The following is a 17,747-nucleotide window of genomic DNA, read 5'->3' as shown; positions in this document are numbered from 1 at the left end:
AACACCAACGACAAAGGCCACGCCCCCAGGAGCTTTGCTCAGGGTTCCACATGCCTCACCACTTTATAGCATCACAGCAACCCTCCGACGTAATCTTTTTTTTTTTTTTTTTTTTTGGATTTTTCTGAAGTTGGATATGAAGAGGCAGACAGACTCCCGCATGCACCCAACCGGGATCCACCCGGCATGCCCACCAGGGGGCGATGCTCTGCCCATCTAGGGTGTCACTCTGTTGCAACCAGAGCCATTCTAGTGCCTGAGGCAGAGGCCACAGAGCCATCCTCAGCACCCAGGCCAACTTTGCTCCAATGGAGCCTTGGCTGCGGGAAGGGAAGAAAGAGACGGAGAGGAAGGAGAGGGGGAGGGGTGGAGAAGCAGATGGGCGCTTCTCCTGTGAGCCCTGGCCGGAAATCGAACCCGGGACTCCCGCACGCCAGGCCAATGCTCTACCACTGAGCCAACTGGCCAGGGCCTCCAACGTAATCTTTTGAACAGATGGGGAAACTGAGGCTCAGAGACCTTAAGCCAGTGGGCTCCGGTCCAACAGCCGGAGGGCAAACCCAGGATCCTGGCTTCCAAGGTGCAGAGCCACCCCTGTGCAGGCCTTCTGACAGCGGAGCCAGCCCCCACCCCCACCTGGTTCCTTCAGACCTGGCTGATGAGGCAGACTTGAGAACAGCTAACTGTAGATTGCCAAAAATAATAATAACAACAACACGCTCAAGCCCCTCTTTAGATGATAAGACAGTCAGAGGACAGTGCTTCAGGCAGTGAAGTGGTTCCCAGGACAGGTGGCCTAGAATGACAACGGGTGATGGTCCAGCCCCGCAGGGGGCTGCTCTGAAGGGCAGCCCCTCACTGGAACAGCAGCAGCACCGGGTAATTGTGGTTGGTCCTAGCCAGAGCTTGAATCCCAGCTTCACCCTTCCTGACTGGAATGGGGAGGGGTCCTTCGCAGCCTCACCCACACAGCAGCAGCTCCCTCTGTCCAAAGGGCTGTTATAAGGAGTGTGTTAGGTGAGACAGATTTGGACCTGTGCAGTCCTGTCAGGATCATTTGGTTGCTCAAGAATAGTCCTTGAAAACCAGGCAATTGGCTTTCGGGTCACTGCAGGTGGTCTAGGATCCAGAAGGCTATTGCCAGAGCATTGGCATCCTCAGAAATGGGAGAGCCAGGGAGACCCTGTGAGGGTGCAGCGTCAGTCACCCGTGACCCCCAGTCCCAGGGCACTGGTATGCTGCACCATTGCTACATGTGCCATTGTTCAAACGTTGGATGGCTTTCATACCTGGCAGTAAAGAGCCACCACCCTGAGCCTCTGAGTGTCACCAAGAAGATGCTAGGCAGACTGCTCCGTGGTTCTGCAACTCCAGGTTCAGCGAGGGAATGACAGGGCTCTGCTTCAGCTGGCAGCCTGCCCCTCATGCCTCTGGGGTCAGATCAGGGTTTGTGCCTTAAGCAGCTAAGGAGACCCAGTGTCAGTGTCTGTGTGGGGTGGTGAGGGCACTCAGGTGAGTGCAGAGATGAGCAGACCCTGGCTTCTCAACACTTGTTTCTTGAGCTTGTACTCGGAGGACATGGAGGTGATGGAGAAATGGCCCTGCCTCCCAGGTGCTCCCTGTGGGCTGGAGGGGACAGACTGGAGACAGAGCTGCTGGCCTCTCTCTGATGCTCTTGTTACCAACACAATAAGTAAATCCTGTGACTACTCCCTCACCCCCTTGAAGAGCCTCTGGACTGCAGATAGGTGTCTGGATTGTGGGGCATCCACTGTTGCCACTCTCAGGACTTTCAGTCCTGGCTTATGGTGGGTGCCACTCTTAGTCTCCTGCTGTGCTGGTTTCTCAAGGGCATGTCCCTGAGGGTCGGCAGTCACAGGCCCACCCCTCTGTGTCAGCATCTTAGAGAGTGACTGCCTGCCTTTCTAAGTCCCCCTCCCCCAGGTCCTCCGTGAGTAGGTTTTGCATATGCTGCCTGGTTTATATTTTAAGTCAGACCACCCAAAACTCACTCTCCAAAACTGGTGGAAATTTGCCAGCTGGTTCCCTGTGATACGGTAATAAACAGAGTCAATATTTTTTTATAAACAGACACATGATATGACGTGAGAAAGGCCATCACAGGGCTAGGTGAAGGCTGGGGGGCTGGCTGTGCCCAGAGGCACAGGGGTGGGGGCGGGGACTCGCCTCCAGGGCTGCAGGAGGAGGGGGGGGTTCCAGGCCTGGGGGCGGGGCATGCAAAGGCTGAGACTTAACAAGCCCATGGCTTGTTAGATGGAACTTCCGAAAATGAAGCATGACTTTATCCCAACTTCGTTTCCAAAGTAAGAGCCCGAGTTTGGCATAGTTAGCACACAAGAAGATCTCAATGGAATAGAAATTCCAAACCATGGCGCCCTCTCCTCACCACTGTTCAGTTCTTCTTGCGATCCTGGCGGCCCTGATAGGCTCATTGCAATGGAACTAAGCCTATGTGGGAAAGTAAGAAAATACACCGGACAAATTAGATTGTATGCAGTACTTATTGAGCAACCCAATCATAACAGCAAACATGTATAGAGCCCTTACTAGGAGCCAGGAATGACTCAAAGGATTATTCGAGAATGATACCACTTAACCCTCAGAGCCCTCTGGGAGGCTTGATGGGTTTATCACTTTTCACAAAAAGACAAGGAGAAAAGTAAGTTGGGGAGCTCCCAACAGGAAGCCAACCTCCAACTCTAGACCCCCTGTGTGACACCTGAGGGGGGGGGGAAGCGCTGGATTTGCCTTCCATGGAGTTCATTCATTCCTTCCTTGGAGCATTTATTCAACAACTATTTGTTCTGCACCCACGAAACGTACCAGGCATGTGGCGGCTGCAGTGAGGAGCAAGACAGACTCTTAGGATTGCTGCATGGTATGTGTGATCTGTTAGAGAAGACCACATGTGTGTAAATTAATCATGTTTTCATTCTCATTAAAGTATTATCACCACAGTAACCAACTTAAGGAGGAAAGTGGTGAACAAAAGGCTTCCTGTTTCCTGTAGTGCAGATAGAGCTCTGGGGGTAGGTTGCATCCTCTGGGAAGTCCACAGAGGGCTGCCTGGAAGAGGTGGCATTTCAGCTGAGCCTGGAAGTGTGAACAGGAGTGGATTATGCATATGCAGGTTTGTGTTTGGTGGGAGTGGTGGTAAGTGAAGCCATGCTTCACTCTGCTGAGTGTGTCCCATCTTTTGTCATTGTTTGTCTCTTGTTTATCAGATTGAACCACGAGTCTTGTAGGTTCAGCGAGGCCCATCTCCTGCTTCTCCTCAAGTGGCCCCACACAGGCCCGGGAAGCATAAGTTTGTGCCCAACCAGAAACACCCACAGGCAGGACAAAAAGCCTGAGGAAGAGGAGAAGCCACATGTTGGGCACTAACTGGGCCAAGCCCTGAGCTTTATGCATTCTCATTTAACATCTAACTGCCCTGCCATGCAAATGGGAAGGTCTCTGTGTAACAGTTGGGGAAACTGAGGCTCACACCCTTGGTCACAGAGCTCAGAAGTGCAGCCAGTAGGAATTGGAATCTAGGTCCGCTAGCTGAGACCATGTCCTGCACCCTGGCCTCGCCCAGCTGCCTGACACAGGGGAGACCCAAAGAGAGCAGCCTTTCCTGACCCCAGCCCCACTCCATACCCGGGAGGCCCCTGACTACAAGTGTCTTTGACAACTGAGAGTAGATACAACGTTGGCTGTCACATGAGCTGGAATGGCACAGGGAACCTATGTGACATTGTGTCTGAGCTGAATTTTTCAAAGAACATTTCATGCGAGACTCCCAGCTACTTTAGTACAAGGAGCCCAAAGCCCGGACAAAATTGTGCCTCAAGGGGGCATCCAATGAAGGAGACCCTTAGTATGTCCCCCCTCCCCATCTCTGGGCCCAGGCCTGCAGCTCCTGCAGGAGAGGCCCTACTGGCTCCAGGGTAAGGGCATCCCAGGGGACAGACTCACAGCAGGGCAGAATTGGGTGCAAGCAGCACCTGGGACCACAGGTGGAGGCGGGCGGGGGGCGGGGGGGCTCTGGGGGGGGGCTCCTGCTTCCATTCTCTAAAGGAGCTGCACAGGGTGGTCTCCTGTCATCTGGGGCAAGCCACTCCTGCATGACGTGTGCGATTCAGCAAGATGAGGGCACCCTGCTTGGCCCCGGGGTCTCCACACAGGCCCCCCATCGCCTGCAGACTTTGGTGCAGGAATCCCTGCCTCTAGAAAAGGATTTCTTTTGCTCCCTCTCTTTTGTTCCCGGCTTTTCTTGGGGTCTTCCCTCCCGCTGGCCCCCTCCCCAGGCCCCAGTAACTGCTGGTTGAGTGGCTTTGAGGAGCTGTTAAGAGGCCCGGGAGCTGAAACCGTCGCCTGACCGCCTGGCAGCCTGGCGGGGCTGCCCGTGAAAGGGCCTCTTTGTGCTGGGCCCGTTCCTGGGAAGCTGCATGCAATTACCGCAGCGGCCCTGAGAGTTGAAAGCCGGAATGGGAGCCCCTGGTCCCTCCTCACTCGCTTTCTTCTCTTCTCACCCAACCCCCACCCAGAAAAGAAACAGATGTTCACGGGGATGGAGGCTGAGGAGCAGTCGCTGGTGCAAAGCCCCCTCCTTTGGCTCCAGAGAGCTGGGGGGGGGGAGCAGCCAGGAAGCGAACCCCCAGCCCATTTGGCTCCCAGCTCTTCCTTGTCTCCCTTTCCCCTCCCCCACCAGGAATGCTGCCCCACAGAGCGTCTGGCACACAGTAGGTGCTCAACAGATGTGAGGGGGGGGCGAAGGAGATGATTGGATGACAGGCTTTGGGGATCTGAGGCCTCAGGAAGGCCGGTGAGACCAGTTTCCCAACCTCCCAGACAGGCCTCCCTCTGCGGGGAAGTGGGGTGGGGGTGGGGGTGGGGGAAGGTGAGGGGCAGGCTCTGCCTAAGCAGAGTCAGCTGCCCCGCCCCTGGCCCCTTAGGATCCCTCTCACCCAGGCCCACCCTCACTCTCCCTAACAATGCCTTCCACAGCATTCTTTCATATGTAACTCACTTCACCCTGCGACTGCTTGGGAGGACCTACCCATCTTACAGACAAGGATGCTGAGGCCCAGAGAGGCCAAATGATGGGTCCAAACTTACCTGGCCTATAGGACCACACTTGGAACTTCCCCACATCACAGTCACCTCCTACCCCACACGCTCGTTCATTCTGGGAGAAGCCCGAAGTGATTTGGGGATTCTTTCCCAAGACTGAGGCCCAGGGCTGGCTGAAGTTCTAGATGATGCTAACAACGGTCCCAGCCAGTTAGTGGGTGCCCTGCCAGAGACCTAATCTGCCCCCTTTGTGTCCCCTACACACACACACACTCTCACACTCACATTCACACACCCTCGTTGCTCCTGGAAGCAGAGGCCCAGACCTCCTGCCTCATGGCAACACCACAGCCCGCTCAGACTTCTCTGCCTGCAGGTCAGCCTCACCACAGCCCCAGGCATGGGGGCCTACCCCTCCGCCCTCGCCCCAGCCTTGGCATATGGAGCCCTCTGACTGTGCGGCCCTTTGTTCCCTCCTGGGCCGGCAGCTGGGCAGTAGGCAAAGAAAGCAGCTCCTATTATGCTGCACTGCATCCTGGGGAGATGGGCCAGGGACTTCCCATTGTCTCAGGTCCTGGGGGTTTCTGCTGCAGGGGGAGGTGAAAAGGCCTAGGTTGGGAGAGAGACTGTGGAGGGGTGAGAAGGTGGAGGGGAGGGGCCAGAGGACATAAATTAGCAGATTGACTGGGGAGTATTTGACCCCCCCCCCCCCCGGGAGATGAGAGGGCTCTCATTCCCTATCTTGTGACCTGGAGACATGTGTGGGCTTTGGAAAAACCAGGCAGTTCTGAATTCAAGCCTAGCTCATCATGTCCATGGGCAAACCTCCCTAGCTGCAGCACAGGGCTGTGAACATTCAACACAACTATGCGAATCAGTGGTTCCACAGTTGCTGTCGTTTTAGTTCTGTACATCTAGCTATTTTTCTTGAGGGTCTAGATGCCATAAAGGACTTTGAGTTCCCAAGAACAAGCACACATTGCATATGCCACAGCTGGGATCACATGGGCAGGGTCAACTCTCCCTGCAAAGGTTTCTTTACCTGCAAAGCAGGATGCAGCCGAGCATCCCAGACTCATTTTTCCAATATGTGTTTACTTTTTTTTTTTTGTATTTTTCCGAAGGGAGGGATGGCAGAGGCAGGCAGGCAGACAGACTCCCGCATGCACCCTACTGGGATCCACCTGGCATGCCCACCAGGGGGCGATGCTCTGCCCATCTGGGGCTTTGCTCCACTGCAATGGGAGCCAGTCTAGCGCCTGAGGCGAAGGCCATGGAGCCATCATCAGTGCCTGGGCCAACTTTGCTCCAATGGAGCACTGGCTAGGGGAGGGAAAGAGATAGAGAGAGAGAAAGGAGAGGGGGAAGGGTGGAGAAGCAGATGGGCGCTTTTCTGGTGTGCCCTGGCCAGGAATTGAACCTGGGACTTCCACACGCTGGGCCGATGCTCTACTGCTGAGCCAACCGACCAGGGCATATGTTTACTTTATTAAGATTTGTTTTATTTATTGATTTTTAGATAGGAGAGAGACAGACAGACAGAAAAGTGGGGGGGCAGGAAGTATCAACTCGTAGCAGTCACTTCTCTTGTGTGACTTGATCTGGTAAGTTCAGGGTTTTGAACCAGCAACCTCAGCATTCCAGATCGACACGTAATCAACTGCGCCACCACAGGTCAGGCAAATGTATGTTTTATTTAGGGTGATGAAATTCACTTACTGCCTTCAAGCACATATTCACTGGGCAGAGGGGAGACGCCCTGAGCTCCATCTTCTGAGCTGTGTTTCATTACGCATGTACCGTTCACATTCACTAAAACCAGAGTGCCTTTCTTCCAGTGTTCTGAGGGCGTTCCCATCTGCTGTCTTCTTAGTTCTCAAAACATTGCTGGGAGCTTGGAGTGGGGGAGGGGGCGCGCAGTATTTTTAGCTCACAGTTCAGATCCCGATGCTGTTTTACTTTGCAGCCCAGATTGACCTCTGTCTCTCGGGCTGATACCCCAACAGGCAGATGGAGTGCGTGCCAAGGACGCCAAAGTACCAACCATGTTAGGAATGATTTAATATTCTGTGTCTCTTTTAAAAAGCATCAGGGCAGTCATCGTGTGACAATCCAGAACGTCTGTCGATATTTTTCCTCACACTTACTGTATAATTGAGTGTTGCTTTTATTTTGGGATCACATCTGGGTGAGCAATGCTAGGAGCCTCTACAGATCTTAAAATCTGGCCCTGGCTTCGTCCCCAGCCACGCAATAAGTCAGGGGTTGGACCCAGATGGGAACTTCGTACATGGTGAATGAACCTCTGCCTTGCAGTGTAGATTTTGTTATTATTCGGGTGTGGTGAGACCGACAGATCAGGAGGTGACTGCCCCCTGAGAAGATAATTTGTTACGGTTCCCAAGAAGAAGGGACACACTATGCCACACTGGGCCACACGGGGAAATACCAGGGTCAGTCAGGAGGCAGAGGGGAGCAGTTAGAGGAACCGGGCAGGGGTCTTTATTGGGTTCCCACAGGAGAGTCAAAGCAGGAGAAGCAGAATTAAGCCAATTTGAATGAATTCAGGACTCTGGAGGTAGGGGCTGTCCCCTGTTGTCTGGTACCTAACCTGGCAGTGATTAAGGACAGGGAATAGTGTGACAGGCCATTAGAGGAGGTGGGGCTCTGGGCTCTGGGTCTGAAATCTGCTAATTGTGTCTAAGAATTGACCAACTCTGCAAGGGACAGTCCATCCAGGGTCAGCAAGGCCCCTGATGTCAAAGCATCAGAAATACCAAAAGTAAAAAAGCATGATTAATTCACCCTCAGAAACATTCTGCCAAGTGAAAGAAGCCAGACACACAAGTCCCATATGGATGGTTCTACTTGTCTGAAATAGCCAGAATGGGTAGCTCCATAGAAACAGGAAGTGGGTTAGTGGTTGCCAAGGGCAGGGGTCCAGAGACAGTCAGGGAGGAAAGAATGGGAAGTGACTGCTTAATGGGCACCACATTTTATTAGGGAAGGGTGGGGGGGGGGGTGAAAATGTTCTGGAACTAGAGAGAGGTGATGGCTGCCCAACAGTGTGCGTGTAATAACACCACTAAAACAGACACTTTAAAATCATTAAGTTGTGTGAATTTCACCTCAATGTTTAGAAGGATTAGAATTCAGGTCTTCTGGTTCACATCAAAAATCCACAGGCTCTGAGCCATGATCTGCTCTGAAGGAAGCAAATGCAGGTATAAGGGGGTATGATACTCTCCGGGCCGTGCGGGGGCCACGGGGCACAAGGCCCAGGGCTGGGAAGAGGCCAAGTGGACATCCAAACCAGAGCTCTCTGTGACTCCCAGTGCTAAGCGCACACACTGACCTGTGCCCACTGGGCCACTGACACCCCGGTTCTCTGTCCTCCCAGGGAAGCGACAGTGAGTACGAGGTCGACCCGAACCACCAGAAGGCCCACTCTTTTGTCAACCACTACATCAGTGACCCCACATACTACAACTCCTGGCGGCGGCAGCAGAAGGGTATCTCCAGGGCCCAGGCCTACAGCTACACAGAGAGCGACTCGGGGGAGCCGGACCATGCCACCATCGCCAACAGCAGCAGCATCCAGCAGGGCAGCCTGTTCCGGCCCAAGGCCAGTCGGACTCCAACGCCCCAGAACCCCCCGAACACCCAGAGTCAGCAGAGCACCCTCTACCGCCCCCCGAGCAGCCTCGCCCCAGGCTCCCGGGCTCCTATAGCAGGATTTTCATCATTTGTTTGACATCTGAAGAGGAAAAAGAAACACAAGAAAGCCGGCACCAAACTCCCCCTCCACCCCTCCCCACTCCGCCTGCCTGCCGGAAAACAAACACACCAAGAAACCAAGTCAGCTTTTCACCCCCTGAGTTTATTTTTCCAGAGATTCCAGGGCCAGCCGAGCCAGAGTGAAAGGAAGAAGACCACGAGACGGCCCGCGTGGCCAGCAGTTGGTCAGCTTCACAACTGTGGGGTTGGCCGCTCCTTTGGGGACAAGGCAGAGGAGGGGGAGCAGCTAGGGTGGACAGGAATGGGTTGGGCCCCTGGAGAGAGAGGGGAGAAAAGGCTAAGGGCCAGAGAGCTGCAAGGCAGGCCTGACTGAGGGGAGAAGCCTCTGGAAGTCTGCCCCCCCCCTCCAGCATGTGCTGGAGCATTGGGCTCATTGCTGGCCAATGCTCCACCAGAATGGGCGTCTCTGTGCAAAGCTCACCTCTCTCTCCACCCAACCACTGCCAACGTGGTCCCTGTCCCTGGCAGGCATTGATTGATGGTCCTTGCCACCCTCACTCCCTGCTCTTCACCCTCCACTGTCCCCCTCCCTTGTTCAACTTCCCCATCAAACATTTGGTTTCTTTAGAAAACAGAACTACTGGGTGAGAATTTGCCTAGCTAGCTCCTTGTTGCTAACATACTTTTGTTCTTGCAAATCCAAGGAAAAGGGTCCCTGTGGGTGCAGGAGTGTCCAGCGGTCTCTTGACTTGGATTCCCTTTCCTGAGCACAAGAGGAGCAGAGACGAGCTCAGCGAGACCCGGGTCACGGACCCGGCGTCCCTGGGGTGGTCGGGCGTGACGCAGGGAGTCAGGAAAGCAAGAAGGCTGCTTTGACTTTTCTCCTTCTTTCGATTCTGGTGCTGCCTGCCCCAACCCTAAAGGAAGAGGGGAAAAGGAACTACTTGGACAAGAAAATTCAGCTTGCCTGGGGCTGGAGAGCTAGGTAGGAGCAAGGGATGGCCATGGCAGACACACCTCTCTCCCTGGACAGACACCTTCCTCCTGTCACATGCACCCCCTGTGCACTGGCAAGGAAAAAGGGCCGGGGATCCTCTCCAAGAGAAATCCCTGTGAGTTCTTTCAGCCAAACAACTTTTAGATCTGTGCTCCTCTCACTTTCAACCCATAGCTCTTCGTGTCTAAAACACCCCGCTCCTGAGCACCAGGGCTCGGGAGCCCTGAGGGGTGGTCAAGTCCATGATCCAGCGGCCAGAGTTTGCCCGGTATGCTCAGCACCACAAAGAGCATCCCAACCTCCCAGGGATGTCTTCTGGGCTCGCCTCAGCCTAGCCAGGGCCTGCTGCGAGGAGGGGCCGGTCCACACTGGACAGATGCATCGCCAGGCAGGCTGGGAGGAGCAGGTCAGATGGGACCAAGGGACAAGAATAGCTGATGGGAGGCAAAGCTTTTACATACACACCATCCGCTTTCCAAGGAATGTTCTTTAAAAAGCCACTCTCATGGCCTGAATGTTCCCATCGGCTCCAGACTTCCGGATACAGGGGTCAAAGGCAGAACCTATCTAAGTCCCTGGGCCCCTGGTGCCCCTACAGTTGGGGATGGACACCTGCCTCTGGAAAGAAGATGGCCAGGCCAGCACGTTCAGGTCAGCATGGGCACCTTAGTGAGCAGGGCTCTCTGGGGTGCTGGGCGCAGGCACTGTCGGCCCAGGGAAAGGCAGCCGCCTATCTGAGGGGGGGGGGGGGGAGAGAATAGTGAGGGGAGGCCTGAGTGGAGGGTTTGGGAAGCGAGCCAAGGGAAGAGTGCCTTATGCCCCTCCCCACTGGCCCCAAGCAAGGTCAGGGGCCTGAGGAAAGGCCCACCCAGCCCTAGGCTCCTCCCACACTTTGGGACCCCTGGGACATGTGTGCCGGAGAAGTCACAACACAGCTCAGCAGAGAGGCTGACCCAGTTCTGGGGGGGGGGGGGGAGTCCGGGAAGGGAAGTACAGTCTTTCCCCCTAAGGAGGACATAGCCTGAGGTCCTGCTTCCATACACATCTGGGGTCTCCATAGCAGCACATCTGCAGCTGCCTGCCGCTGGTTTCTCGCCTTTGTGCTCATCTCTCTCTCTCTCTCTCTCTCTCTCTCTCTCTCTTAACAGCTGCTTCTTCTTCCCTATCTGCTGTGTGTTTAACCATTTAAGGAAGTTCTCAGTTTGCATTAGGGAATTAAGCTAGCCCAGCCCAGCGAGGGGTTTTTGGGAGCGGAAGCAGGGACGAGTAGACACTGTGTGGATGTGTGTACTGCACATGAGGCCAGCTGTGTCCTTTGCCTTTCATGAGTGGCCTGTGCACTACGTTCACCCCCCTCCACCTCCACATGCTTGTTCACACCCAGGCTGACACACATGCAAAGAACACACATCGCCTGTGTGTTAGCACAGAGGCTCGGACAACAACTGATGACTTAACGTTGTCTCCGCTATGAGGCACAGGCAGCCTGAGTCACTGCCACACGGGGCCCGCTAGGTCTGAGGACAAGGACGCTGTGCAAGGCGAGGCTCTTAGATGAGCCTATGACGGCAGGCTGGGCCCAAGGTGAAAGCCCATCCTTCACCCCGACCCACCTGTCTGCAATGTGGCCTCCACTGCCCCAGCCGAACCTGGAAGCCCAGGACTCCAGCTTCGGAACCCTAGGTTCCTGATGGGACATCTCTTTGCCCTTGTTTACATATCTGCTGGGGCAGTGGAGGCTCCTAACTCCCCCCACCATCCCTCCCACTCCCCCGCCTTTCCCTCCAGACACCTGGCTGCGTAGGAGCCGGCACTGTGCATGGGGAACGGAGCCTCCCTGACCTGTGGTTGCCAGGGCCTCTGTCTGTGGGACTCCACCTAAGGCAGGTTCACACTGGGATACCAGCCACCTGGCATCTTCGGCTTGGCCTGGCTGTGGCCTCAGATACCTGGTGTTGCACCCAGCAGCCCACGTATGGCACACCAGGGCTGCCCTTCCCCCTCCCGCCATGCCTCTGGTGTTCACAGTGCCACACCCAGACTGCCAGGACAAACCAAAAAGCTGCTTTGAGTCCTCCCAGGCCTCCAGGGAGCCTGCAAACCCAGGCTGCCTGTCCCGTCCCCCACCTGACACTGCCCAGATCCAGAGGGCACACGATGCTCCCAGCTGCCCTGCCCAGCGCACACTGCCTCAGGCCTCTGTCTCTGCCCACACCTCCCTGGGCAGTGCTTCTAAAGGTGCCAGAGCTGCCCCATAGCCCACCCTGGGCAGGGGTTTCCCTCACCTTTCCACCGTACACATGGGAAGGTGCCCACTCTGGGGGAGGGCCATGGGGGAGGGGGTACCATCTGAGCAGCAGCCGCTGGCTGGCTCCCTAGTGCCTCTGTGTGGTCCTGCCCAGCGCAACCCGGACCACCCCCCTGAGCACAGGTGCCCTCTTGGAACTATCCCCTTCCACTTGTTTCCGTAAGAATAACCAAAAGCGTTTAAATGTGTTACCTTTCTTTACACATACGGACTCCAAAAACAAGAACCAACACAAATCTTTATTTTTTGATTTAAAAGATATAATGAAAATTATTGGGAGAATATTCATTATGGCAGGTGTCTGTGTGTAAGAAAAAATATATATATATATCTATATGTCATATAGCGCGTTAGGTTTATTTTTTAAATGAAAGGTAAGAAAGAAGTTGATTTGAAATATATACCATGAGAAGTCCCATGTCCTGTCAAACTTGTCAGTATTTTATAAATAAACTTTTTTTTTTGGAGTTCTGAAGCAACATTTATTTTTCTCCTCCCTGGAAGGTAAGTGGGGACACCTACCCCCACATTATGCTCAAGCAATCTACTCCCCAAAACCCAATTCTGGCCATGCTGTGCTTTTGAAGAAAGAGTCAAGAGTCCAACTTGCTTTCTTAATTCACAGGGGAGTGGGCCTCTGTACCTCTAGGGAAATGTACTGTTTTATTTATTTTACACTTTTAGGATAAGAGCCTCTCAGATGATGCTAGATTAGAGGCAAAAAATGGTAACGATTAATAATAACAGCAATAGCTAGCCCTTGCATGGCATTTACCCTGCACCAAGCACAGTTCCAATGACTTCACATGGATTAACTCACAAAATCCTGGTGACAGTCCCCTAGGACCTTGGTTGGCAAACTGGATCGCGAGCCACATGCGGCTCTTTGGCTCTTCCACAAAATACCACATGTGGGCGCTACCTCGATAAGGAATGTACCTACCTATATAGTTTAAGTTTAAAAAATTTGGCTCTCAAAAGAAATTTTAATCGTTGTATTGTTGATATTTGGCTCTGTTGACTAATGAGTTTGCCCACCACTGCCGTAAGAGGTTACACTGGATCAGGGAGAATTTAAATGGCTTGACCTGGAGAATTGAAAAAGCCAGGATCTGGACTAAAGCCGTCTGCCTCTCTGATATGTTAAGGCAGGTTCCCTGCCCGCTTTCACTTTAATTTCTACAAAGCCAGCACCCCAGGGCCTGGGGAACTTGTGGCAGTAAGCTGAGCACCGTTGTGGATTTGGAGGCGCCAAACCCACCCAGGCTTAAGAGTTCAGGCTTGAATCACTGAATTTACGAGTACAGTGTTGTTACATTATACTATATTTATCTCACATAAGTTAAGTCAGATTCAAATTAAAAAGTGAAGGAAGAATGATTTTAATAGTACATGTAATGCCATTCATTGAGTAGACATTTTATGAGTCTGTGTTATTGTATGACGTACATCAGACGTCATTCCTAGAGACTTCTCTGTATAATAAAAACATAAAGCAGGAAATTTCAAATATATATGTATATATGTATGCACAGTTTTACTGAAAACTCACACATGTGAATTCATTAGCCAATCTGTTAATGTTGAGCCATAGCATCGTCATCGTGTGTGTGTGTGTGTGTGTGTGTGTGTGTGTGTGTGTGTGTGTGAGAGAGAGAGAGAGAGAGAGAGAGAGAGAGAATGGGCTCAATATATGAAATCGTTTTTATTATCTTTCTTACATAAACCACATAGTGATTTCCAGTTTCATCTCCTTAAAGGAAAAAATTTATAGAAATTATAAATTGAAGACAGCAGTTTCCAGGTCCACACAGAAGGAGCTCACACATTGCCACTCCGTCCTAACAGCAAAGGAGCCGAATGCGTTGAAAAACCAGCCAACTCTTCTCAGACCCACCAGAGAAGTGAGGTCACAGGGCAAGCTGCAGCCCCCAAACTGGACAGACAGCTGGGAATATGGAGCACCTGGATTTACCAGAAACCATGCGTTGATCCAAGAGTGGAGATTTTATTACCTGGGCCCCCAAATTTTACAGCTCTTGTCCATTTCTAATTCAAAACCCACTTTCTTTCTTTTCCAAAGCACTCATTATAATTTTCAAAGAAATCATAATTCTCCTTTTCCATTCTAATTTTAGCCACTTACATCATATTTAATTAAATTATGCAGTTACTATAAAATGCACAGCCACGTAACATGTTTGAGAGCAATGATAATTGACTAAAACATCGAGCCTGATTCGGCGGCAGCAGATTTGGCAGGGCGTTAGACTTGACTTTACTATATTCATCTTCATGGTTTGCAGATGAGTCTAGGGAATCATTTAATTTGGCTTGTTGATTAAGTGGAGGTCAAAGAAGAAAGCTTCTCTTACATAGATTATACTACACACCATGCATTCTGCACTTTATGAGTGATTTCAAGGTGATAAAGGGATTTTCGAGGGTGACTTGAACTGCCCGTAATTGGGACCCCAACCCCCCCCACACACATTAGATGCAACTCCACTCCGGTCTGAGGATGTTGGGTTAAAGGGTGGTAGCATGGGAGACATTCCAGAACTGGAGTCTGAAGGTGGCTCTGGTTCTAGAATGGTCATTTGCAAATTGTGAGTACTCTACAACCAATCAGACGGATGGAGAGATCCGATGAAATCACTAGGTTGGAAAGCAAGGGCTTTGACCACCAAAACCACGTCTTTCTGTAATCAGAGCACGTTTGTTTCAGACTTAGGTGAAGTCTCGTAGTAGTATTCCTTAATTCCAATCTACCTCCTCAGTCATTTCTAATCCCAGACTGCCCCCCCCGCCGACCATGGCCAGTGGGCATGGACTTTGGCTGTCTCCAGCTTCATTACCAGCCAAATACACCAGCGGGGTACGGGCAGTACAAGGAGAGACCATGCCTGCATCCCCACCCCCCAAAAAAGAGAGAAAGAACGGTAAACCTGCTAAGAAGGAAGGGGAAGAGAAAGGACAAGCTTTCCAAAGCCAAGGAGGCATGGCGTGACATCATGCACTGGTTTGTGTTACAAACACTGCTCCCTTCCACTGAGAAAAGGTAACTTGCCTGACCTGTGGTGGCGCAGTGGATAAAGCCTCGACCTGGAACGCTGAGGTCACCTGCTCGAAACCCTGGGCTTGCCCAGTCAAGGCACATATGGGAGGTGATGCTTTCTGCTCATTCCCCCCTTATCTCCCTCTCTTCTCTCTAAAATGAATAAATAAAATCTTAAAAAAAAAAAAAAGGTAACTTCACCTGGAAAACATCAAGGAGGCTTCTAGAACTCAGTGGAGTTTCTTTTCTTACAGCTCCCCGAGTTGCTAAATGGGAAACGCACTGTAGGTTGGTGAGGTTAACCTAAAAGTGCATGGGGCTGGGAGACATGGGTTCCCACAGATTCCAGCTTGAACTTGAGTTCAACTTCTATCAGCCCCCACTGCCTCATCTGTGGAATGGGTAAAATTCCTGCCTTTTTCACCATCAGACTCATGGCATGAAGTATAGGGAAGTAGCTTCTCAGACAGCAGTGAACTCCGGAGGGGCTTCCCCCGACTCCAATGTCTAACCCAGTTTCTCTGTCCTGCACACGGTCCAGAACCATCAGAGAGCTACCTTGTTTTGTGTTGTGTTGTATTGTGTTGCTTTGTTTTGTTTCCCGATCTTGATGGCGAAGCACTTTGGCAATGAGGCTTGGCTGGAGTCAACAGATGGAGAACGCAACTACTATTTTTCTCGTTGACACCCTGGCTTCCGGCAGGGAGGGGTCACCGGGGCAGCAGGTGCTGCTGTTTTCGGAGGAAGCCCTGTCTCTTTGCAGTGTGAGGTGAGGGAGAGGAGCCTTGGGTGTGCCTGAGTGGTCAGCGCCAGGGTGGCTAGGTCAACGGGCTCGTCGGACTTGGGGTGAGCTGCCTCCACCACCGGCCCAGGCTCCCGGCGCGACGCACATTGCAACCACCCTTCTAGAAGGCTGGCGCCAAGAGGTGCCAAGGAAATTCAGACCTTACCACTTCCCCTCTGGGGACTGTTTGGGCCAATTGCTCAGAAGCTAAGCAGTACCATGGGGATGAAAATGGAAATAACTAAGTATGTTTGGTTCATTTTCCACCCAACATTGACTATCCAAGTCAACCGAGCCCTGAGGATGGGGTTTATCGCTACCATAGTACTTAGCCGTCACCACCTCAGCGGCCACAGCGGATCAGAGCCCACACACAGAGCAGCACCCGTTGTTTCGGAGGATCTGCATGCTAGACACCCTTGGCCGTGACCCCCTGGACTCTACCCTGGAGATACCGGCCCCATCTACACTGCTCACAAAAAGTAGGGGATGTTTTATCGCTTCATATTTATTTTGAAATATCCCCTACTTTTTGTAAGCAGTATATTACTGACTTGACTGACCACGCAGCTCAGGTAGATGATGGGGTTACAGGGTGGTGGGGGGCTGGGATGGCTGCACCCCACCTTCTGCCCCAACTGCCTACAGCAGTGTGGCCTCGAAGGGTTCAGAATGTGCTTGGCAGCTCCTCGTGGGGCCCGGATAAAGTAGCCAATGAACAGTGTCTCCACAAGTCCTGCTCTCTACCTATTGTCCTGATGTAATTATTAATACAGTAATGCTTCCGTTCGCTTTGGTCAAGACATTATAAAAACATGGTCCCCCTACTGATGGCCCAGGACTGCCTTGTTGAAGGTCTGGAAGAACTAAAGGGCCCATCTCCTGGACACAGGGACACAGCCGCGATTTCGGATGGGGGGAGGGCAAGCTGGGTGTCTTCTAGTCCTGCTCAGCTCACCAGCCAGGGTGGGACACTGCGGCCCCAACTTCGAGGGAAGCTCAGCCCTCTTATTGTGTTCTCAGACCCTATGTCCTGGCACTGGAGGGTCTGTGCTGTCCTTAGCCCAGTTCTTCCTACAGAGGGCTCCGGGACACTAGTGTCCAGAGGACACTGCCCTGCCTAGACTCTTCTGTAATATACTGCTTACAAAAAGTAGGGGATATTTCAAAATAAATATGAAGCGATAAAACATCCCCTACTTTTTGTGAGTAGTGTAGATGGGGCCGGTATCTCCAGGGTAGAGTCCAGGGGGTCACGGCCAAGGGTGTCTAGCATGCAGATCCTCCGAAACAACGGGTGCTGTTCTGTGGGCTCTGATCCGCTGTGGCCGCTGAGGTGGTGACGGCTAAGTACTATGGTAGCGATAAACCCCATCCACAGGGCTTGGTTGACTTGGACAGTCAATGTTGGGTGGAAAATGAACCAATGTTGGGAGGGGATCTTGTTAACAGAGTTGCCTAAGAGAACAAGAAACACCCTCTTCTTCCTGCTACAGTCCCCTCCCCCACCCCCACCCCCAGTCCCCAAGAACTACGGATTGTCTGTGACACCTGGTAGAAACTTGGGGGAAAGCCACACTGGTGCTGGGCTGTCCTTGGGAACCTTATTGGTTAGCACAGCTGATATATCAGAAAACAGGACTTGGAAACTTGAGTTTGAGTTAGGGTTGCCAGATAGAGTGCAAATCAACTTTTTGCATGGGACATGTTTTTCCTAAAACATTACTTGTCATTTATCTGAAATTCAAATGCAACCAGGCAGCCTCTATTTTTGTTTGCTAAA

General features: G+C 52.4%; 1 protein-coding gene across 1 annotated transcript in view; it reads left to right on the top strand.

Moving 5' to 3' along the window:
* SDK2 (sidekick cell adhesion molecule 2) overlaps window positions 1–12,547 on the top strand; it is a 275,265-nt gene extending 262,718 nt beyond the window's left edge. The window contains exon 45 of the mRNA XM_066386782.1: window positions 8,480–12,547. Within this exon, the coding sequence (XP_066242879.1) occupies window positions 8,480–8,833 (354 nt within the window). The 3' untranslated portion in view covers window positions 8,834–12,547. The remainder of the gene's footprint in view (window positions 1–8,479) is intronic.
* Window positions 12,548–17,747: the final 5,200 nt, after the last annotated feature.

This window comes from Saccopteryx leptura, chromosome 5, assembly GCF_036850995.1.
Source record: "Saccopteryx leptura isolate mSacLep1 chromosome 5, mSacLep1_pri_phased_curated, whole genome shotgun sequence".
NCBI lineage: Eukaryota > Metazoa > Chordata > Mammalia > Chiroptera > Emballonuridae > Saccopteryx > Saccopteryx leptura.
This window is presented reverse-complemented; position numbering and strand designations above follow the sequence as displayed.